The sequence below is a fragment of the Callorhinus ursinus genome, unplaced genomic scaffold (assembly GCF_003265705.2).
Source record: "Callorhinus ursinus isolate GAN/ISIS: 27379988/994484 unplaced genomic scaffold, GSC_fseal_2.0 scaffold30, whole genome shotgun sequence".
NCBI classification, from domain to species: domain Eukaryota; kingdom Metazoa; phylum Chordata; class Mammalia; order Carnivora; family Otariidae; genus Callorhinus; species Callorhinus ursinus.
This window is the reverse complement of record NW_027397092.1, coordinates 19,876,131-19,899,396: the sequence shown is the minus strand read 5'-3', so window position 1 is coordinate 19,899,396 and position 23,266 is coordinate 19,876,131. Positions and strand designations below refer to the sequence as shown.

General features: G+C 42.3%; 2 protein-coding genes across 5 annotated transcripts in view; one reads left to right on the top strand and one right to left on the bottom strand.

Moving 5' to 3' along the window:
* The first annotated feature begins 332 nt into the window (after positions 1-332).
* Positions 333-4,013, top strand: SMIM32 (small integral membrane protein 32). Its single transcript, XM_073878542.1, has 2 exons — positions 333-2,040; positions 3,961-4,013. Exon 1 carries the CDS (start codon positions 889-891, stop codon positions 1,198-1,200), a length of 312 nt encoding a protein of 103 aa, XP_073734643.1. The 5' UTR covers positions 333-888; the 3' UTR covers positions 1,201-2,040; positions 3,961-4,013.
* Positions 4,014-10,053: 6,040 nt separating this feature from the next.
* The window catches only part of SMAD5 (SMAD family member 5), a 57,928-nt gene continuing 44,715 nt past the window's right edge, over positions 10,054-23,266 (bottom strand). For all 4 annotated transcript variants that reach the window (XM_025860854.2, XM_025860853.2, XM_025860856.2 and 1 more), the window contains 3 exons: positions 19,110-19,331; positions 16,853-17,109; positions 10,054-15,073 (listed from right to left, as the gene is read on the bottom strand). In XM_025860854.2, coding sequence (XP_025716639.1) covers positions 14,930-15,073; positions 16,853-17,109; positions 19,110-19,331 — 623 coding nt within the window. In that variant the 3' untranslated portion in view covers positions 10,054-14,929. The remainder of the gene's footprint in view (positions 15,074-16,852; positions 17,110-19,109; positions 19,332-23,266) is intronic.

Here is a 23,266-nt window from a genome sequence, read left to right as displayed (position 1 = left end):
TGCCTCCGAGTCGGTCTGCTGTCCACTACTGTCTCTGTTTTGCCTATGTCTCTGATCATAGGTCTGTAACCATTTCTTTGGTCCGTCAGTCTTTCTGTGACCCTGTTTTGCCTCCCTCCCTTTCTCTCTAGGTGTCCCTGTGGCCTTAAGTGATGTGAGGCCAGGCCAGGGCAGTCGCCGCGTGTCCTCTGTCGCCCCATTGGTTGGCAGCCGCTCCCCAGGGGGGCAGCCGCTGTCAGTCCCGCCCTCCCCCCCCCCCCCCGCCGGGGACCTGAGCGCGCTCGGAGCCGCCTCGGAGCGCAGTCTCTTGCTCAAGACAGGAGCGCAGCAGCCAAAACGAGTGGGGACAGGCTCGCCGCACACCAGGCGTCTGAACAGGGACTCTCAGCTGCAGGACTGCCTGCTCTGAGACGCAGCGGCCGCGGCGGCGCCGGAGGACTCCCCGCCACCCGCCCTCGGTGCACCTGGCGTCCCGGCGCTGAGCAGACACCCGAACTGCAGCCGCACTCGCCGGGCACCTCTCGCCAGCGCCGAAGCCGAGGGGAGCCCCGAGCCCGGAGCTGACCGGAGCTGGGGGCTGGAGCCCAGAGCGCGGCTCCAAAGCCGCGAGCCGGGTGATTGGAACGGCGGGGGGGCGACGGCAGGACCCAGGGAAAGCCTGAGGGTCAAGCGCGCGGGGCCGTCCAGCTCCGAGCCCCGGGGCCCGCCGCCCCGCGGGGACGGCAGCTGAGCGCGGAGGTGAGGGAGAGGCGCGGCTCGGGCTGCTCCGAAGGCACCGGCTCCCGGTCAGGTGCGCGCAGCAGGGCGGGAGGGGCGCGCCATGGAGGCGCCGGGCGGCGCGGGTCGGCCCGACACCGAGTGAGGCGGTCCGGCCGGGGTCGGCGGGCCATGTACGGAGACGTGTTCAACGCCACGGCCGGCCCCGAGGCGGCTGGAGGCGGCGCGCTGGCCCTGGCGGCCACGGTGAAGGCAGAGGGCGCTTTGCCGCTGGAGCTGGCCACGGCGCGCGGCATGCGGGACGGCGCGGCCACAAAGCCCGACCTGCCCACCTACCTGCTGCTCTTCTTCCTGCTGCTGCTGTCCGTGGCGCTCGTCGTCCTCTTCATCGGCTGCCAGCTGCGCCACTCGGCCTTCGCCGCGCTGCCCCACGACCGTTCGCTGCGCGACGCCCGCGCGCCCTGGAAGTCGCGGCCGGTGTAGCGGCGGGGTGAGCCGGGGCCGGCAGACGCAGTGTCCCCGTCTCACCGCCGGCCGCCGGGAGCAGCCGGGCCGGAGGAGCCCGGCGCCAGAGGTCGCCGGCCCCTGGGAACGCCGCGCGCTGACCCAAAGACCCTCTACGACCTCGAGCGGCCACCGGGGCGTAAAGGGAGTCGCCGGCGTTCGCAGGCTGCGCAGGGTCGCGCGCGATCCTAGCTGCCGCGCGCTACCACGGTTCCGATCCCCTGGCGGAGTCTCTCTGCCCCCCGGACAGCGGGTCTAGCCGGGGAGCCTTCCTGAGAGACGGCGAGCCAGCCCGGACGCAGGAGCCTTCCCCGCCGCCCGCCGACTCCCTTGCTTTGCACGAGGAAGGGGCAGGCACGGCTGGGCGGGCGCGCAACTAGCACGGAGCTGCCTGTCCGGACTCCCTGGCCCCGTGGCTGTCTCCCCGCAGCTGCTACCGCCGCTTCCTCGCTTTGGCACCGAGGCCTCCCCTAGAATTCGAGCGTGAACTCAACCGGACTTGGAAATGATGCCTTTTGGGGGCTGCGTCCCTCGGGGGAAGCGAGGGGATGCCGAGTTTCAGTAGGTCCCGCCTGGGTCCAAGGGCTCAGTTTTCTCTGCGGGCACGGGGGGAGGGGAAGCTGGTCTAGAGGCACAGGGTCGCACCGGCAGCACCCCGTGGTCGGGGATCCACGTCCCGCACTCTACAATAAAACCTCACCGAATTAGACCCAGTGCTGAGAACGCTCTGCTCTCTGGTTGCGCCGCTTTGGAAACGGGGATTAGGGCCGGCCCAGCGACACTCGAGCGCAATCTGCCTCCTACTTCGCCTTGACCCAGGTCAGTCTTAATGATCCTTCCTCCTCTCCAGCTTTTCCCCAGCCTCAGTCAGTTCCTTGTTCTGGGAAGTGTTTTCAGAGCCGGTCTCAAAGAGGAACTGCTGCCTCATCTGCTAAAAAAAATTCCCCGTGAAGGCTCCATGGAGACCTTCCTCCAGGCACTTCCTTCCACCTGGTCCTCTCCTTTGCTCTCAGAGACTCTTGGGCCTGAACCCTCCCAAGAGCCAGTTCCAGACCAGAACCATCTGGTGATGGAAGGACCTGAAGGTCCAGCGATGGGACCAGCGGCTCAGCACTTCTTCCCAAAGTAGGCAGAGGCCAGCTCTGGGGAGCACAGGGGAGAAAGCAGTGCATGAGTAAAGCCGGCTATAGGGGATGATCATAGAGAACCTGAGAGGGAATAAACAGAAAGATACGTGATAACCTTGACCATTTTCAAAGTTAACCTAATTCTAGGGAGTCTACTTTGTGGGCGTTTAAAATAGTTTCAGGAATTACCTGGCTCAGTGGGGCACTCGAGCTTAGAGAATGTGGTAGATCATCTAATTCGGTCGTACCAAACCGTCTGTGGGGTCACTCAACTTTTGAGAATCTGAAGAATGCTAGGATGTTGCATCAGACAAAATGCAGACAGACACACAATTCTGCAAACCTTTTGTAAGGGATGCCTAAGGACCCAAGCTGAGGTGCGGGGGTGGGGAAGATTTGCTAGGGCGGGATGGAATCTTCGCCCAGGGCTCCCCACTGCTGTTTCACCTCAGCCAGGGAGTGCCCAAGATAGCCTCCTGGCTCCCACCCCAGGAAGCAGGACAGATGAGCAGGAGACAAGGTCTCACGTTGGGCTGGATTAACCAGGTCTTAGAAAACACCAGCGGTCTTCATTCTGTGCTAATGGTGCTAATTCTATGAAGACCTCACAGAACATTTTAGTCGGGTGTTTGGAAATATAGCCAAACCTCTCCGGCTTATAGTAATGGTAACCCCGCTAATCTGCATGACCCTTGGTTGCAGAGATTAAATGAAACAAATGTAAGGAGATATAAGACCCCCTCACCGGTGTGATGAAACAGCACACTGCTGATAAGGGGGACCCGTTTTTGGCCTTGATGTGGGGGCTGTGAGGAGTGGGAGACTATAAAGAGACAGGTTACTCCTTGTGCACATCTCCCAGTGGGTAGATCTAAAGGCGGTATGCGAAGCAGTCAGAGCACAAGCTCTGGAGTCTGACTGGTTTTAAATCCCAGCGCCGCTGCTCACTGGCAGTGCGACTCTAGGCACATTATTTAATCTATTTCAGGCTGCTTCCTCATCTGTGAAATGGGTATTCTGTCGCCCAGCTCTACAGGTTTGAAACGTGGTAACAGCTGTAACATGCTGGCTGGCTAGCCCCGGTATGTTAGCGCTTACTCCGAGCCTTAGGCTGGAGGCACCAGTGCGGAAAGGTGAAGCTGACCCCCAAACAGGATGTGCTGTCACTAGGAATCATGGTCTGTTGTGACCACAAACCAGTGCAAAGGCTGGTCCCTGCAGGGGGAAATATGATTGGCTTAGAGGTCACCTGCAGTTCTGGGGCCAGAATCAGCTACAGCCCGGGCGATCCAGGAGGCTCTTAGGATCTCCCGATACAATACTGGCCCAAGGCCTCAAGAAGTGGAAACTGAGAGGTGGAAACTGAACAGTGCTAAGATGGAGACAGCCTGGAGTGCATCCCTCTGCGTCTGCAGGCTTGCAGCCGCGTCAGCCACCTAAGCCAATGGCTTGGCCACTTCAAATACACAGATCCTTTTGAAATAAACTCTTAGGTAATAGGGCCTATGCAGAGATGGAATGTAGGAACCAGGCAGGTTCCATGAGAAGAACTAGACTGGGGCTCTGCTTTTGCCAGCACTGTGACCCTGAATACTTTCATTCCCTTTTCTAGGCTAGTGTCGGACTAGTTGAGCAGTAACGGGCCTTTCTCATATTGGACCTAGCCCCCGATTCTTCCCTGAAAAGCAGGAATGCGGCTGAGTTCGTGTCTACCCTCTACTGATGGGCAGGGTGCGTGGACTACGATGTGGCAATTGGACATGTAGATGGATATAAGGGAGGTAGGTCCATACACACACATCCTTCTGCCCTTTGCTCTCCCAACAATCCCATGAAACCTTGGAACCACGTCTGGAGCTGGACAGGGCAGGCTAAAACTAAGAACAGGACCCATGACATAGGTGATGGGGCTGCTCTTCCATAACCAGCCACTGGGAGCACCAAGAGGGCCGAGCACACCTCCCTGATGGGGACTTAGGGGGCGGTAGGGTGGAAATTAGGGAAGGTGGTTGCAGGTGCCAGGAACCAGGGAGAAGCAGCAGAGTGTAGGGACCAAGAGCTTTAGTCCTGCCACTAGGTGGTCACCTGACCTGGGCCACCCATGCTACACCTTGTGTTCCTGGATTTCTGGGAGCCTCACTTTGCTCACCTGTAAAATGGAGCGCACCTGGCTCCCAGGGTTTTCAACATGGCGTGAGACACTGCAGGTGATGTGTTTGGCTCCTGTGTGCCACAGAGGAAGCTCTCCTTTTTGTTAACCAGGATGACCGTGTCAGAGGCGTTTGAAGCAGCACTAACCTAACCGCTCTCCCTCAAGGACCTGCAGTCCCAAAGCCTGACCCTTTCCGCGGCAGGCCTGCCCAGAGTCGGAGGGCAACTGTCCTGGGTCTTTCCTCTCTCTGCACGTTCTCGCTAAACTAGCTCATCCACTCTCATGGTTTCAGGGGCGTTTCAAATGACTCGCTCCAGACCTTATCCCTGGGCCCGCCTCGTAGCTCTGTTTGGACGGCTCCTGGGGAACCTCAGACTCTTACCTGAGGATCGTCACCTTTCGATAACAGCACATCTTCCTCCAGTCTCCTCCAGCTCAGTAAATTGCACCAGCATCTGACAGCCCAAAGTGAAAGCCGCTGTGGTGGCTCTTTACCCCTAAGCCTTTGTCCTCCCACATGTAATCCATCACCTTCCAGATACCGCTCCGTTCCATCTACTCCTCTCCACCTCCACCACTGCCACCCAAATTCAAAGCCCAACACTCACGTTTGCCTCTCTCCAAAGTGACATCCGAGCCCAGTACCTGCCTCCAGCTCCAGCTTATACTCCAATGGCTTCTTGCCCTCAGGATCTAAAACAAAGCCCTAACCTTGGCCTTCAAGACCTAGCACCATGTGGCCCCACCAGCCGCTCCAGCCTCATCTCCTCACACTCCTTTGTACTCCAGGCTCTAGGAACGGGGGCCTTTTGAGCCCTAAGGTCTCCTGCCTGAGCTCCTTATCTCCCGTCCCTTGTCTTGCTAGTGCCTTCTCATCCTTCAGGTGTAACTGACAGATCTCCTCCTCAAAAGGACTTGGCTGAGTCCTCAGAGACCAGTTCTCTTCGTTCACAGCCCCCAGTCAGCAGCCTTATCACAGCTATTAAAGAACTGTGCAATTCGGAGCCTAATGCCCCTGTCCCTACTACCATGTAAGTCGTAGGAGGTCAGGGACAACATCTGCCCTGGTCACTGCTGCTTTCCCAATGCCTAGCGAAGTGTTAAACACAAAAGAGACATTGAGTCTTGGTTGAATGAAATATAGTGGAAAGGCAGAGTTAGAGGTTTAAGGTGAATTGCCTGCGGGTTTTTCATCTGAACACTTTGCCTTTGATTTTCCGCCTTAAACTAAACTAGTATCAGATAAAACACTGAGTTGAACTCTCCTTATTGATTGGCCCTTCAAGTGGCCACTTTCCTGGAGGTGGTAATCCACAAAGTTGTTAGCAGCTGACATTTCCTGTCTCCATCTATGTAACACCTCAGTTATTATCACGTCTCCTGCAGAGACTAAAGAACATGCAATTTAAGTTTGTACACTTAGCTATTTCTGCTTGAATCACTCTTTTTCCTGCAGGGAAGGAGAGACCTTTGTAACATCATTCATGCTTTCTGGATTGTCTTGACTAAGAATCAGTTAAATCACTGCTTCACGCATTGACTTCCTCAGCTCTTCCTGAACTTGGATCAAAGATTTCCTTCTCAATGCGACCTTCCCTGGATCCTTGATCTAAAACTTCCAACTCTCTTCCCCCCTGCCCCCAACCCTCGATGTTTTAAAACTCCCTTTCCTACATTTTCTCCTTAAAACTTCCCACTACCCTCTATATTTTATTGTTCTTGTTTTGTGTCTCCGTCAACCAGAATGAAGATCCTTGAAGGAAAGAACTTTTGTTATTCAGTTTACCCTATGCCTGACATCTACTATTAGTTGATTGAATGAGCAAACCACCTGGATACTGCTCCACATCAGGAAAAAAAAAAAATACATTCAAGAAAATAGGAGCAGAGTCTATTTCTTCAAGTCTCTTTCATTCTCCATCTTCCAAACTGATCGGATAACCCTAACTAGACAGGGGTCAAAAACACTCAACTGTTAACAGCTTTGCCTTCCACAAGAACAGCTGACACCCCTGCTTTAGCTCTACTGCACTGTCTAGCATGAAGCTCGACCTGTAATAAGCACCCAGGGAAGATCTGGTGAGAGTGAGTGAATGAGTCTGAACTGTCATAACAAAGAATACCCCCCGCTTGAGTTTCTTCTTCTCATAACCTTCCCGGAGCAGCACAGCTTTGTCATCTTCATCCCTGGGCTTCCACGTCCATTTCAAAGTGGCTACTCTAGTTCCTGCTGCCATATTTGCATTCTAGCCATTGGGAAGGGGCAAGGAGACATTCCTCTTTGGAGCATTACACCAAATGGCACGTTTCTGCTCCTGTCCTTAGTCACATGACCATTATCTAGCTGAAAGGGAGGCTGGGAAGTGTGGTATGCAGCTGGAAATAGATGTTCTATAATTAAGGGGAGGATGGGCATTGGTCAAATTCTAGCAGTTTATTATATAGACAATAAAAGCAAAGCACCTTGCTTTTCATTTCCAGTCTTACCATTTGTACATAGTTTGTGTTTGCATTCATCATCTTCACCCTCACTGCTATCACTAAGTAGCCTGAAGTGAATTTTGTAAAACTTAAAAGAATTTTATGTGAAGAGAAAGCAATCAGGGAATGTCGATTATTAATCTTAACAAGGGATAGCCCTTCAAACTCTTCTGTGCTTTTTTTACCCACAACAATCCCACACACACTCTTCAGCAAAACTAATCTTGTATTTGGAAGTACAAGCATGGTCACTTTGCTCTGTCTCTCAAACGTGTTACTTGTGGTGCCCTACCTGAATGCAATTAAAGGCTTGTCCCTCATGCACAACTGGGGATGCTATTAGATCGAAAACCAGGGTGCTCAAGTCAAACTGACTGCAGGGTTCTTAACCCCACCACCCCTGCAAGCTATGAAATAAGTACTCTTTGGTTATTTTTCTGGTCAAACACATCAAGTAAACTGTGCCTTTCGACTTTCTCTGAGGAAAATATTAAACATCAACAGGCTAAAGCTCCAACTTGATTGTTAATTTTGTAGGTTCTCTAACAAATCCAGGAACCTGATAACTTCTGGACAAAGATCTCAAAGTTCAAGGAGAAAGAACAGATATTGGTCTCCTAATTTCTTAGTTGAGTCTCCCCTTCTTTGATGAGGCAAGCAATAAAGAGATCTAATATTTAAAGTGCTGAGCTATAAACCATTCAACTAAGAACTGCCATATTACATAATTCAAAGGATGAATTCTAGTTAAAAAAAAAAAATCACATCTGACTTCTGTCTCCTCATTCGTTCCACAAATACTGGAGTGCTTACAATTTATCAAGAACTGCTCTAGCAGTGGGAACACAGGTCTGGCCTCAGAAACCTGACATTCCCATGAGGTGAGACAGTCGGTAAACGGGGTAAAGAAATAAAACCTATAGTATGTCAAATGGGGATAGATGCCATGAAGAATGAAAACCTTTTTCTTTCTCCTTAATTTCCAATCTCATTAAAATATCTGGATAGCAAGGCTTGATGTTGTACATTTTGGAAAGTCTGCCATTCAACAAAAGAAGACACTGAAGAGTGGACAATGTTCTCTTGGGTATATAAAATCCAAGAAACACTTGGAACCAATTTCTCTGAGTGCTTTCAAAAAGGGAGCTATAGCTCCACTCCGACTAAACAGCAAAATTTTTGTCAAAGAAAAGGAAAGGACTAATGTAGAGCGACTACCCACCAGGTTAGAAGGGAACACACGCTACACATGGGAAGGTTCAATGGTTAGCTAGCAGCTTGGGTTTTTTTTCCTTTATCCTTTTCTGTACTGTTAGAATTTTCAGCATTTAGCTCAGATAAAAGTATTATTTAAAATGAAATAAAACGTGAGGTTTTTATTGGATAGGGAAGGGGGTAACAGATTAAAACAAAAGTATAAGGATGCTTTCAAAATTCATCCCCGGCCATCAAAACACTGCCCCAGGGACTGCCTCTCACAGAAATTCTACACATATCCACTTGTTACGATATGGGTAATACGAGTCTAAATGCCCCTTCCGCTGTCCAGCCCACATACTTTAAGACAAGGATGGCTAAGGAAGCTACCAACACCTCTTCCTTATACTTTCCCTATAGTCTCATCCTCCTTTCTTTAAACTATAATCACAAAGTGATTTAGTCAGACAGACAACCTTTTTTTTATAAATTAAGTCTTTATTAACAATAGGCTTACAAATTCAACAAAAACACAGTAATATTTAACATGTTAAATGGAGGAATTTAAAAATGCTTCCTTCATTGAACCCTATACACTACAGAGCTCTCAAGAAGTACTTTCTTAAAAGCTTGCCCTAGCCTGCCGAGAGCCTTCTTATAAATATGTATAAAATCTGAGCTGCATCAAAACTGCTGTGCTGTGGAGGAGCATTAACTACTGAGTCTCTTGTCTGAAAGAAAACCGAAGCAGATGTCACGGCCAATCCCCTCATCACTTGAACTGTTTGGGCTACAGCAATCTGAAAACTAATCATCTTAAATCGGAGAGAAGCCGACACCTCTGTTGACTGAAATCTTGTGCTAGAACAAATGTTTTTTAAAATATGCTTCTAAAACAGCCACTGAAGTCACTACTAAATACCTTACACTTAAAATAAAAAGGTGTTAAGAAGGAACTGATTTGCAGAAATGGATTCTTTTGATGAAGTCTGGTCTCCAAAAAGAGTAGTAAGAGCTTTATTATATTCATTCTTTTGGGTTAAAACGTTTAGTTTGGGTCTTCCTCCTTTTCTAGTGGGGAGCACATAGCTTTACACCATCCCTTCCTAATGAGAATGAGTTTGCATTTCTCCTATACACAACACAGCAGTGGTAAAAGTATGTACTTGGTGGGGCTGATAAAACTAATGTGACTTAAAAAAAATTTTTTTTTAAGGAGAAAATGAAGAAAACTAATCAAGGGTGGATCTCCTAAAGTCAAGTAGCATCAGAAATAATTCCTCTCAAAGCAGCAGAAGAAATGCAAGAGATAGTAAGAATAAAAACGAGTTCTTGTGTGCCAGGCACTGTTCTAAGTACTTTATTTGTATGACTTTATTTAATCTCCCCCAAAAGAAAGACTGGAAACTGAGATACAGAGGGGTTAAGCAACTTGCCAAAGGGCACAGAGCTAAGAGAGCCTATGAGACCCAGGAACCCGTGGAGGCAGGCAGAACTCAAAGCTGGTTCTGCTAAGAGCTACTCTATATCCTAATCATCAGGTCAACACCACTCATTTACAGCTAAGACCAAGAGAAGGGAAATTAGTGTTTAAACAAAAATACCCCAGACTAGATCTAAATACTTCTTCACAACACAACTAAATTAAACTCAACAAACAAAGAAAAATACATCAACTCTCTTACAAACAGAACGGAAAAACACTGATCATTTTGAGCAAACCTGCTGAGTGGAAAGGCATGGTATATCCATTTTCTATTGCCCATGCACACACAGATATAACACAGCCGGTCAGAGCAACTGGTCATCTCAACCCTTTTTATAACTGCACTCAAACACGCTAAGTCAAAAGACAGTACACACACACACATTAAGCAGGTTTCGAGATTTATTAAAATAAAGTATTAGCAAACAATATGCAAAAACAAAGTTCTTAAGAGCTATGGCTTTGAAAAGCACAATATAGTAAAACCTAATACATTTTTATAAGTATCAAAAAGGCAACAGAATTGAAACATGTTGCTAGAATTTCATTTTCTACAACAAAAACGGAAGCAGAACAAGTACAAATAAGAAGCAGATCTATAGTGCAGCCATTGGTTTGGTCTTTATCATCTGCATATGCAAAACCTTTTTAAGAGAAGATGGGCCGGTACATACAAACATCCAGTTTTCTTGATTACAATCCTATCCAATTTTAAAATAAGTGATTTTCAAAATGCAATTTTAACCCACCAGATTAAGAAGAAAATCACTTGCCCAACTATTATCTTCAAGAGTCCCTACACATAAAATACTTCATGAATAAATCAAGGCAACATCATCTCCAATGACATGAGAAGGGAAAAATCCGATTCTAAAAAATTCCTTGTAAAAGTAAGGAACGTAGAATTGTTTGGCCTGTCGTTTTATTATAGTCAATACCGGCTAGTATCAACAAGGCACTACTTACTGAGGGAAAAGAACCTACCCATACACAAAATTCTGAACTTTTTAAGAACACTACCTTCAAATGAATCCTTAAAGGACAATGGTTTATGATGATTCCAAGAATTTTCAGAATTGAATTATTTGGACAAGAACCACACAGATCTTTTTCATTCTGCCATGAATGACAGAAGAATCCTGCACTTGCATCTTTTCACCAAAACATCCCATTATTTGTTTTACAGCAACTGCTACCAGCAAGTATTGTATCATAAGCTCTTATTTGAAAAAAATATTTTTTTGCTATGTGAACTCCTTCTCATTGGTTTTTGTAAACCATCCAATTTCAGGTTAACACTTCAGTTGTAACACAGTTGTATTTTAGAAGAGAAGCTTCTATTAGGAATAATCCAACAGAACAAAGGTTGGATAAATACTGTCCCCTCTCCTAAGTCCAGCAGGCACCAGTTTATGCAGAAGAAATGCCTTGAATTGTCACTTCCCATACATGCATCTGCTGTGAGGAGAAAACCTTCCCCAAATCCCACCGGCATCACCCGGGAAAATGGGTGCTGCTCTGGAGGAAACAGGCCTCAAGCCTGAGATTACCCCCAGGAAGCTGCCCTGCTTAGTATCTCAGGAGACCACCCATAAACCAATGTTCAGGAAAACTCCCTCCCACAAAAATCACCAAACATGCCTGAAACCACCATGCTCTATCTACCACTTTAAAAGATCCTTGCTTATCTAGCTCCTTGCTATAATGAGGACACACATCTATATTCCTATCTGAGAGAGGGAGTGAGGATTTAACTGCTAAGACAAAGAAGGGCTCAGACCCTATTAACAGATCTAAAACTGAAGTCATCACTGGAAGTTGAATTCAAAATTATCAGAAGAGCCTTCCTTCTTCAATAAGTATGAAAGATAACCAAAATATTTTAAGTGGGAAAGTGATAACAATCCAAAGTAATACTGAGCAAGGAACTACAAAGAGTATAAAGAAATTGATCTAAGCTGATGTATTAGATGCTCTCTGTAAAGGACAGTACTTAAACAGGTACTATCAGACTTTTTGGAGGTTCTCTGCTACTGGTAGGATTTTATTTTTTGTATAAACCTTCTCCTTCAACAGAATACTATTACAGGAGGACTGTTTCCCACAGGTACCCTCAAGGGTTTTATAATGTGAGCCCCAGTTCTCATCCTGACAAGAGATTTCAGATCCGAACACTTATTGATCATTTTACATCTTAAAAGGATATCTTACTCCCAAATGTTGTGAAAAGTATAAAGTAGCTATATCCTCTTTCTGTATTATGAGGTATATAGCTCACTGAACTACCTAGTAATCTTACTGTGGATTTCAACTCAGAAACCCAGCCAATTCTATTACCACAGTTTCCTTATATAACAATAAAATGTGAAAAATGATTTATATTCTGATGTATATGACTTGACATTTTGTTTGATGTCTTCTTTAATCGCTAAGGAAAAAGTGTTAGCTTCAGATCAATAACATGCCTACTAGTTGACATTCCATAACTTAAGCCAAGCAATACCAAAAAGACCATAATACTTTATTATGAAGAGATGCTGATCAAATGCAACTCTTAAATTTTTTTCCCAATCATCTTTCTGTTGCATTAATTCATTACTCAGATTAATTTTGTTTCCATTTCTCTTTCTGCATTTACCAAACCAGTTGTCATTTTATTATTTCCAGACTCTGGTCTTTTCAGCTCACATATGTTAATTTGTTATACAAGCTATAAAACGTGATTGTTCCAGTGGTGTTGATGTTTCCATAAATTTGACTATAAACCATTCTAGAGATTAAATAAAAATTTAAAAGTGTAATTTTCTGAAAAGGTTTCTTTCAGAAGTGTCTTCTTTTCATTGGTCACTGGCAATTTTTATTTCCCATCCATGGATTTTGGGCACCCTCGGGAATTAGAGAAGCAGCTACACAGAATACAATTTTCACTTAAAATCCAGGGATGGGGAGTTAATCACTTTTAGGAAATACAACAGGCTTATACTTTTCCATGAAACTTTTTAACAGTTAAGAGCTTCAGTACTGCCCTTCATGAGATAAAATTCCTTAGGGAAAACACAGAAAAGGCCAATCACATAAAACTCTGCCAACTTTCTAAAGGCTGTAACATGAATAAAAACAATTTTTACTTAACTCAATTGAAAATATCAATAAAACAATTCAATAGTTTCCACCAGTTCAAGCCCACTGAAGTTGATTACGTGTATCTGTCATTCAACCTGGATGGTTTTTTTTCCTATAAATTTGTTCCAAAGATTGTGCCATAAACCTGGGAAGCAAAAGAATAATGTAAGTAGCTGCGTTTGAACACGAAGCAAATAATTCTCTTTCATGTGGCTGACACAACTCTGGAAGATGAAGAATGCATGTCATGTAAAACTTATGTGTAACTCAGGCGAGGGTCAGAAAGGATCCTTTTACCCAGCAAAGAACCGCAAGCTGAAACACATATGGCTCGTCACCTGAAAGAACTAAAGCCACCCACCGGCTGCACTTTGTAAAAGCAATAAATAATGGCACAGAGAACAAAACCAACTGCATTCTCCTTTCCTCAAAAAATGCAATTTTTTCTTCTCTTAAAAGCAGAAAGGGCAAAGTCGAAAGTCAAACCAAACTGACATTTTAAATAGAAGACTGACATGGCTCCATATACTTTCAAAAGGCACCAGAAAATAGCTTTCTCCAATAGGTAAATTAAGTCTTTTTTTTTTCAAAATAATGTCTCTGTTCTCATGCCATAACAAAGTGTCCATTTGACTGCTCTCTAGAAAAAGAGGTTAAAAGTTCTTTACCCAAAGCCTTCAAGCATGACTGACTGACTGAACGGGTATTTCAGAGTATCCATGTCTTTCCTCTCTTGAGGACTGTGCTCTGAGAGACTAGCAACCACAGAGGTGCAAAAAAAAAAGAAGAGGAAAAAACCAGCATGCATGGTAACTGAGAACAGTCTGCAGTCTTTGATATGTGAATATTTTAAAGTCAACTATCTCCACAACCACTGCTTATTCATTCAAGTACCAGACCAGTAGCCTCAACTTGGGGCCAGACTGAAGAGGCTCTTCTGGCTACAGGACACAGGTCTGTTCCTTGCTCAGGGCAACTGATGCCAGTAAGAGCAATGGGATTAAGTATGTGATTTTCCAACATGGATAACACCCATAAAGCGGTAGGGACTTAAAAAGGCACCTTAAATTGGAGCTATAGAATAACAGTCTTATAATCTAGGTTGAAAAATACAACAAAAGCTAGAAAAAGTATAACTTCCTACAACTGTAATCTATAAACTGCAGTGTTTGTTAATACAAAAGGGTACCAAGGAAGTAAGGATGAGCATCCAAGTCCAAGTCACTTGAGTGTGTTTCACAAAAGATTACACTAGAAACTGTCACCCATCAAAGTGCAAAATAAAAGATTAATGCATGTCAAAATTAGAGTTCTTACAACATTGGCCAAAAGCAGCAAAGCTGAACAAGGCCGTGCGTGCACTGTCACTAGCTATAAAGTAGTACTTATGACAGATTCTGAGTAAATGACATATAATGGAGATCTGTTGTTTACAATAAATTTTTTTTTTTAAAAAAGGAAATGTTTTACAAAAGATATACTGAGTGAAGTCACAACAGACTGACAAACATTTAGCTGTATTAAATGTAAATTTTATGACATCACCTAGAAAACTATCACTTTGCTTTTACTGAACACTACTTGTTAGAGCAGTGCAGCATAGTGTTCCTTCAAATAAAAGGGTGATTTTTTTTTATAGTTTCTTTTCAGCCTCTACCATATGCTTTTACAAAACAATGAATTACACTTTCTTCACATTGGTAGGACAAAGAAACTGGTAAAAGTAGATCTTCTGTAGGGTTAAGAGGAGAAGGGAAGACTTTTCACGGCACACCTTCTTACACTGTTATAATTTGTCATCACGTGATGTATTACTTTTTCAAAAAAACTGAACAAATAACAAGTTGGTTGGGACAAGAAGGCAAAATTATGTCCCAGTTTAAGATCAATGCCAAACTTGTGAACTGGGGTACAACACTTACTTTACATTTCTCACAACACTTTTGAGAGTTAATCACATGAACATGAATAACAAACAAATGTAGATTCATCACAAAATACAAATGTATTGGTCACAATTATGTAGAAAAAAAATAAGCTGTAATATCTGTTTTCCATGTAAGCTCACAGTATCTGTACTGAAAGTTTCCCTAAAATTAAAACAAGTCCATTAATAATATAATTGAAAAGACTACTTCTGCACTATGAGACGGAAGATATGGGGTTCAGAGGGGAGCCCATCTGAGTCAGGACTTTATCCAGCCACTGAAGAGGCCCATGAAGATGAATCTCAATCCAACAGGGGGTGCTGGTAACATCCTGCCGGTGATATTCTGCTCCCCAGCCCTAAGAAAATGAAAAGATATCATAGCAAATACCTCTTTAAACTGTCAATCAGCCTAAAACAATTTTAACAAACTAACAAAGAGATACTTTAACAGTGGAGGACACAAAACCAATCTCAGGATTCACCATGGAATTAAAAGCAACAGAGTTGGGCGCCTGGGTGACTCAGTCGTTAGGCGTCTGCCTTCGGCTCAGGTCATGATCCCAGGGTCCTGGGATTGAGCCCCGCATCGGGCTCCCTGTTCAGTGGAGAGTCTGCTTCTCCCTCTGCCCCTCCCTCCTCCACTCGCTCACTCTGTGTCTCAAAAAATAAAATCTTTAAAAAATAAAAAAATAAAAAATAAAAGCAACAGCGTTGCAGTACTGAAAGAGATAGGATTCCCTTAACAGAAATCCTTGGGGCAAGATATGTTTCAGAATTCTTTTTCTTTTTGAAGTTTAGAAAGTTAATACAGTACAACAGCTCATAATTAAAACACTATTATTTCTGCAGTGAGATACATTCTCACTTAATGGGATAAATAAAACCCACAAACAGCCTCATATAAGTTCACATCAGATTTTGTTGCGAAAAAGTTTTGGTTTTCAGGTTTGGGATTTTTTTTTTTTTTTAACTGAGGTAAGACACTGTAGATCTGATCAATGCACACAACTGTAATTAAAGTAGCTGGGATGAATTACACTAGAACACTTTAGCCTAAAATTCTAGATAAAGATTAAAATTTTTTTCACTTTTATTTGCCTGGATTCACCAAGCTCTCTGCTTTACAGCTTACAGTAGTGCTGGCCCAGGAAAATGAGGCTTGGGAGGAGGAGATGGGGAGTAGAGATTAAACACATAAAAGTTATGTTTCTGGGGCACCTGGATGGCACAGTTGGTAAGAGTCCTGGGATTGAGCCCCGCATCCCTGCCCTGTATCCCTGCATAGTCAGGCTCCCTGCTCAGCGGGGAGTCTGCTTCTCACTCTCCCTCTGCTCCCTCCACCCCCACACACTCTCTCTCTTTCAATCAAATAAATAAATAAAATCTTCAAAAAAAAGTTAGGTTTCTATGGAGGGGGAATGCCTTTGGGGCTACTGATAAACTGATGCATAGAAAAGACCGACAGCAAAGCAGCAAGGCAACACTGAACTGTGGGTCTGAATGTCAAAAAGAAGAAGCCCACTCGGAGCATTTCACAATTGTTCTTCTTTGGTTAAAACCTTAAGGACCGAGTGGATAGAGTACAGGATGCTTATATGTGTCACTAAAATTCTTCCCTAATTTTACTCACAAACCATCATCTTCGGTAGGCCAGTAAAATCAGGCCAAGAGCAAGTGATAAATTTGAAAAGTTCTTTCAACTCTGCAAATCCTTAATAACAGAGGTTAAATGCAAGGAAGCTAATTTTAGTCTTCTAAAGAATTTTTTAAGTCACTCCAGTGGGATCTAACAATAATTGAAACTGCCGAAGCTAAGGAACTTCAAAAGCAATTTTAATATTAAATGCTTTCTAGCAATTCAGTCTTTAACCGAAGCTCTTTATAAACTCAGCCCCTATTCAGTATCAAAATCAGTATCATGCATTTTATGTCTGGATTATAAAATTAAAACTTAGACCTACCGTGTGGTTTTAAAGCTTTAAAACTCAAGAATATCATTTAAAAACCTATTAAGTCAGGTCAAAAGTAAATACTGACTTTCATTTCACAAAGACATTTTAAAATCATAACCTATAGAAATATAATATACATATTTACAGTGACTGAAATTAAGCTACAGGTTACAACCCACTCACCTTGACAAAACTCATTCGAATGGTACACATTTTGGTGAGCTCATACACTGCCTCAAATCCATGGTTGACAGATTGAGCCAGAAGCTGAGCAAACTCTTGGTTGTTAAAAATTTTGAGGCTGCAACTGCTGGGAATCTTACAGACAGTGGTAGGATGAAAGCCATGATGGAAGTTGCAGTTCCTACTCTGAACAAATATGCTGCTGTCACTGAGGCACTCTGCATACACTTCTCCACCAACATAGTACAGGTGAACACCTTAAAAAGACGAGCATTACAAGACTCACCTTAATATACCGCAGCATAACGAAACCAAAGCGGTTGTCTAGAGTGCAATCAAGAATACCCGCTAACCTACAGCAAACGACCAACAGTCTGTAGACAGAAGCTACCACTAGAGGGCCTTACACTGCCGAAGATAATCAAGAGGTCTACAATGGTCCTTAAATAACTAAAATGTAAGCCTCAGGTTGGCAGCTTATTAGGTTTATCAGTTCTTAAGTTCTTTTCTCTTTGCCAACAATCATTTATTATCTCTATGAGAGAAAGCAAAGACAAAAAGAAAAAAAACACCTATGATGAGTCCTTTCAAAGGAACATTTGGTGCTAAGTTAATTTAACTATCACAAAGAGTCAATTGGCAAAATGCTCTGCATTCTTTTTTACTAATGGAGAGTACAGGAGCATTAAAAAAGACCCTTAAGTAGGGCGCCTGGGTGGCTCAGTTAGTTAAGCGACCGCCTTCGGCTCAGGTCATGATCCTGGAGTCCCGGGATCGAGTCCCACATTGGGCTCCCTGCTCAGTGGGGAGACTGTTTCTCCCTCTGAGTGTGCTCTCTCTCTCTCAAATAAATAAATAAAATCTTTAGAGAAAAAAAAAAAAGACCCTAAGTCACATATGTAATTTCAGGTCACAAGAAGAGATTTTAAATGGCAGATTTATTTTACTTCCCTTGAAAAGAATGGTTTTGGTATTTTAAAAATATATATGTAAATAATGTGAATATACTTTCAATATTAAAACTTCAAATTATATAGCTAAAGCTGAAGTTATTTCCAACTTTTCACCACCACAAACAATGCTAAAAAGACCATCCTTGTACACTCATACCTCATACACATGTGAGTCAAAGACTTATATTAGGCTATGATACGAAAAACTATGTTTTGTTTCTGAGCAAATAAAATGACCCATGGAGGAAGGGATCCCAGAACTGGATACTAGGAAAAATGGGAAAACAGTCTAGAATTTAAGAATTCCACAGGTGGATTTTTCTTAAATCATCCTACGGTAGTGGGAAAACCAATACACAGAAGTGAGGCATTTCACCTACAAAATCAATGCCACGTTGGCAACAGTCAAAAGAGAATGGAAGCTTTCTTGTCAACTTATTTTTGGCCATAGTATTTTGCTGAATCTCTTCTATAAGAAATGAGATTACAATTATAATTATACCTTTTGTAGGTACAAGTATAGTTTACCTTTTATAGGTAAAGGGTGTAAGTGTACCTTTGGTTCTAACTTGGACTAAGACTTCCTTCAAGTCCAAGAAGCAAAACAGAGCTAGTGGTAAAAACTGAACTCACAAGACAGGCAATACACTCTACCTGGGATAGGCTTCCTTCCTGACCACTTGATGCATGAGACTCGGACATTCCACCGAGGTGGGAGAAGTTTGTTTGTTGTGGCAACTGTCTTGTGAGATGAAATATAAATAAAACCTAGTTACCTGAATTTAAAAGGCAGAGGGGTGGTGGTGAAGCCACCGGAAACTTGTTATCATTCAAACTGGACTTCTTACCTGTAACCCAGCTCCTCCAACATAACAGAAATTCTTACAAGGCACCTCAACTCAAAATACCGTAATTAAAAAATTCTAATCCTTCACCAGCATTCATATATTCCACAAATATTTGCCGTGTACTTACTATGAGCCTGGCACTGTTCTAACTGAAAATAATGCTGTGAACAAAGCAAATTTCTGTAAAGCTTATATTCCAGTCAGGAAGACACTCAAAAAATAGATATAGAAATAGTATGATTTCAGATCCTAAGTACTATGACGAAAAACTAAGCACGATAAGGAAAAGAGGCCTGATTAGGTCTTGACTTAATACATTCTCTAGCATCTGCAACTTGAGGGCACAGCCCACGCCTCAGGCTCGCGGTATACTCCAGCGCCTTACACAACTCACAGTACACAGTGAGCACAACAAATGACTGACTTCAACTGAACGCAGGGAAATGACAAAATTACCTTTTCCGATATGTCGCCTAGTGTTTTCAATTGTTGAATTACGATTAACATTTGACAACAACCCCAAGCAGAATCTACTTTTGTTATTTGAAGGGTCTGTGAATCCATCTACTAACACGCTAGTAGAAGATGCATGAAAAGCCTCCCCAACACGATTGTTTAATTCATAGTAGACAATTGAACACCAATGTTTCGGCTCTTCATAGGCAACAGGCTGAACGTCTGTAAACAAACCAGACAAAAAAACGATTAATGAGTGAATTAGAAACCCCAGATTCTTTGTTTCCTTTAAGCCAACACAAGCACTCTATGAAAAATATTTTCAGATATTTCACTTAAGTATCACTGTCCTCCCTGGCTTTGAGTCTATTACCTTACAAAAAAAAAGAAAAACAGTATGTCTTGAAAATGAATATTTTAAAACTTATCCAAATACAAGGATAGGCAGTATCACATTTATTTTATTTTTCTTCTAAATTTTTTATTATTGAAGTAGAGTTGACACACAATACCATAATGGTTTCAGGTGTACAACACAGCGACTAGATAATCCTGTATATTACTCAGTGCTCACCACGATAAACGTAGTTGCCATCTACCAAACAACACTATGCAATATTATTATATTATTCTCTGCTGTACTTTTCATCTCCAAAACTTATTTAATGTGTAACTGGAATTTTGAATCTTTTAATCCTCTTCTCCTGTTTTGTACACCAGCCCCCTCCAGCAACCACCAGCTTGTTCTCTGTATTTATGAGTCTGTTTGTGGTTTATTATTTTTTCATTTGCTTTGTTTTTTAGATTCCACATATGTGTGAAATCATATGGTATTTGTCTTTCTTTGTCTGACTTATTTCATTTAGTATAATACCCTCTAGGTCCATCCATCTTGTTGGAAAATGGCAAGATCTCATTCGTTTTTATCATTGAATAATATTCCATTGTGTATATACCTCCTTATATCTATTGATGGATAATATTCCATTGTCTTATATATATCACTTATATCTATTGATGGATACTTAGCTTACTCCCATATCTTGGCTATTGTAAATAATGCTACAACAAACACAGGGGTGCACATATCTTTTCAAATTAGTGTTTTTGGAAAAAAAAAATTAGTGTTTTTGCTTTCTCTGGGTAAATACCCAGTAGTGGAATTCCTGGATAATATGGTATTTCTATTTTTAATTTTCTTGGAAATCTGCATACTGTTTTCCACAGTGGCTGCACCAACATATACTACCACAAACAGTGCACAAGAATTCTCTTTTCTCCACATCCTTGTCAATACTTATTTGTCCTTCTGATACTAGCCATTCAGACTGGTGTGAGGTGGCATCTCACTGTGATTTGAATTGCATTTCCCTGATGATTAATGATGCTGAACATCTTTTCATATGTCAGTTGGCCATCTGTATGTCTTCTTCGGAAAAAGGCCTATTCAGATTCTCTGCCCATTTTTCTAACCAAATTGTTTGTTTGGTTTGGGTTTTTTTCTTGGTGTTGAGTTGTGTAAGTTCTTTTATTTATTTTGGATATTACTCATCAGATATAACATTTATAAATATCTTCTTACATCCAGCAGACTGCTTTTTCCTTTTGTTGAAGGTTTCCTTAACTGTTACAAAGCTTTTTATTTTGTAGTCCTAATAGTTAACTTTTGTCTATTTTCCTTGCCTGAGGAGACATATCCCATAAATATGTTGTTAAGGCTGATGTCCAAGTGATCACTGCCCTATGTTTTTCGAGAAGTTTTATGGTTTCAGGTCTCACAATTAGGTCCTTAGTCTGAGTTTTTTTAGTGTGTGGTGTAAGAAAGTGGTCCAGTTTCATTTGTTCACATGCAGCTGCCCAGTTTCCCCAACAGCATTTACTGAAGAGACTGTCTTTTCCCCACTGTATATTCTTGCCTCCCGTGTCGCAGATTAACTGACCATATTAAGTGTGAGCTTATTTCTGGGCGCTCTATCCTGTTCAATTGATCTAAAGTTGATCCTGCAACTTTACTGATTTCCTTTCTTAGTTCTAGTAGTTTTTTTGGTGCAGTCTTCAGGATTATACACACACACACACACACACACACACACACACACCACGTAATTTGCAAATAATGATAGTTTTACTTCTTCCTTTCCAATATGGGTGCCTTTTATTTCTTTTTCTTGTCTGATTGCTGCAGTTAGGACTTCAGTACTATGTTGAATACAAATAAGTGGCAAGAATGGCCATCCTTATCTTGTTCCTGAGCTTTTCACCATTGAGTATGATATTAGTTGTGGGTTTGTCATATGTATCGTCTTTACTATATTGAGGTATGTTTCCTCTAAATCCACTTTGTTGAGAGTTTTTATCATAAACAGATAATGATTTCTGTCAAATGCTTCTGTATCTACTGAGATGATTATTACCATTTTTATCCTTCATAAGTTACTAATGTAATATATCACACTGGTTGATTTAGATACTAAACCACCCTTGCACCCGTGGAATAAATCCCACTTGATTGTGTGGTGAATGATCCTTTTAACTTACTGTTCAATTTGGTTTGTTAATATTTTGTTTAGGATTTGTGCATCTAAGTTCATCAGGGATACTGACCCATAGTCGTCTTTTTTGTGGTGTCTCGATCTGGTTTTGGTGTAAGGGAAAGGCTGGCCTTGCAGAATTAATCTGGAAGCTTTCCTTCCTCTTCTATTTTTGTAACAGTTTGAGAAAAATAGATATGAACTCTTCGTTAAATGTTTGATAGAATTCACCTCTGAAGCCATCTGGCCTTGAGCTTTTGCTTGTTGGGGGAGTTTTTTGATTACTGATTCAATTTCATTACTAGTAATCAGTTTGTTCAGATTTTCTACTTCCTCCTGATTTAGTTTTGGAAACATTGTCCAATCTGTTGGCATACCATTTTTCATAGTCTCTTATATTCCTTTTTATTTCTATGGTTTGAGCTCTTCTCTCTTGTTTCTGATTTTATTTGGGCCTTTTCTCTTTTTTTCTTGATGAGTCCAAGCGTTTGTCAATTTCACTTATCTTTTCAAAGAACCAACTCTTGGTTTCAATGATCTTTCCTATTGCTTTTTAAGTCTCTATTTCATTTATTTTCACTCTGATCTTTATTATTTCCTTCCTTCTACTAACGCTGAGTTGTGTTTGTTCTTCTTTTACTAGATCCTTTAGGTGTAAGGTTAGATTGTTTATTTCAGTTTTTTCTTGTTTCTTGAAGTAGGCCTGCACCACTATAAACTTCCCTCTTAGAACTACTTTTGCTGTGTCCCAAAGTTTTTCAACAGGTGTGTTTTCACATTTTAAATTGTTTTTCTAGCACAGTCTAATCAAGGTTTAAATTTGTAAAACAAGCCTCTGTATCAGCAACCTGAAATACTTAATTATACCAGCATTTGTAAAATTATTCTAAGCAAAAATATGAACTAAAAAACCAAGCAAGCTAGGAATAGAGGGTAACTCCTACAATTTGATAAAGAACATTTACAGGAAACTTATACCTAACTTCATACTTAATGGTGAGGAACTAGAAGATTTCCTGCCAAGATCAGTAACAAGTTAAGTATGTTCTCACCATTCCTTTTCCAACACTGTACTAGAAGTCCTAGCTAATACAGTTAAGAGAAAGGGTAATAGAAGGTATACAAATTGGAAAGGAAGAAATACAATCATCTTTGTTCACAAATGACATGGCTGTCTACATAAAAAACCTGAAAAAAAATGAAAAAAAAAAAAAAGAACTCCTGGAACTAATTAAGCTATTACAGCAAGGTTGCAAGATGCAAGGTTAATATACAAAGTCAATCACTTTGCTATATACCAGCAATGACCATGTGAAATTTGAAAATAAAAATTCATGACCATTTATATTAGCATTCAAAAGAACAAATACTTAGGTAAAAATCCAAATAGGTACAAGACCTATATGAAGAAACTATAAAGCCCTAAAGATAGACATCAAAAAGGAACTAAATAAATGCAGAGAGAGCCCATGTTCATGGAAAGGAAGCCTTAATACTGCCATGAAGTCAGTTCTTCCCAACATGATCTATAGGTATCAATGCAACCCCAATCAAAATCCCAGCAAATCATTTTGTGAGTATCAACAAACCGATCCTAAAGTTTATTTGGGGCAGCAAAAGACCCAG

Excerpts from the sequence above, each read along its gene's own strand:
- SMIM32 (XM_073878542.1), top strand. The coding sequence starts at position 889 with ATGTACGGAGACGTGTTCAACGCCACGGCCGGCCCCGAGGCGGCTGGA.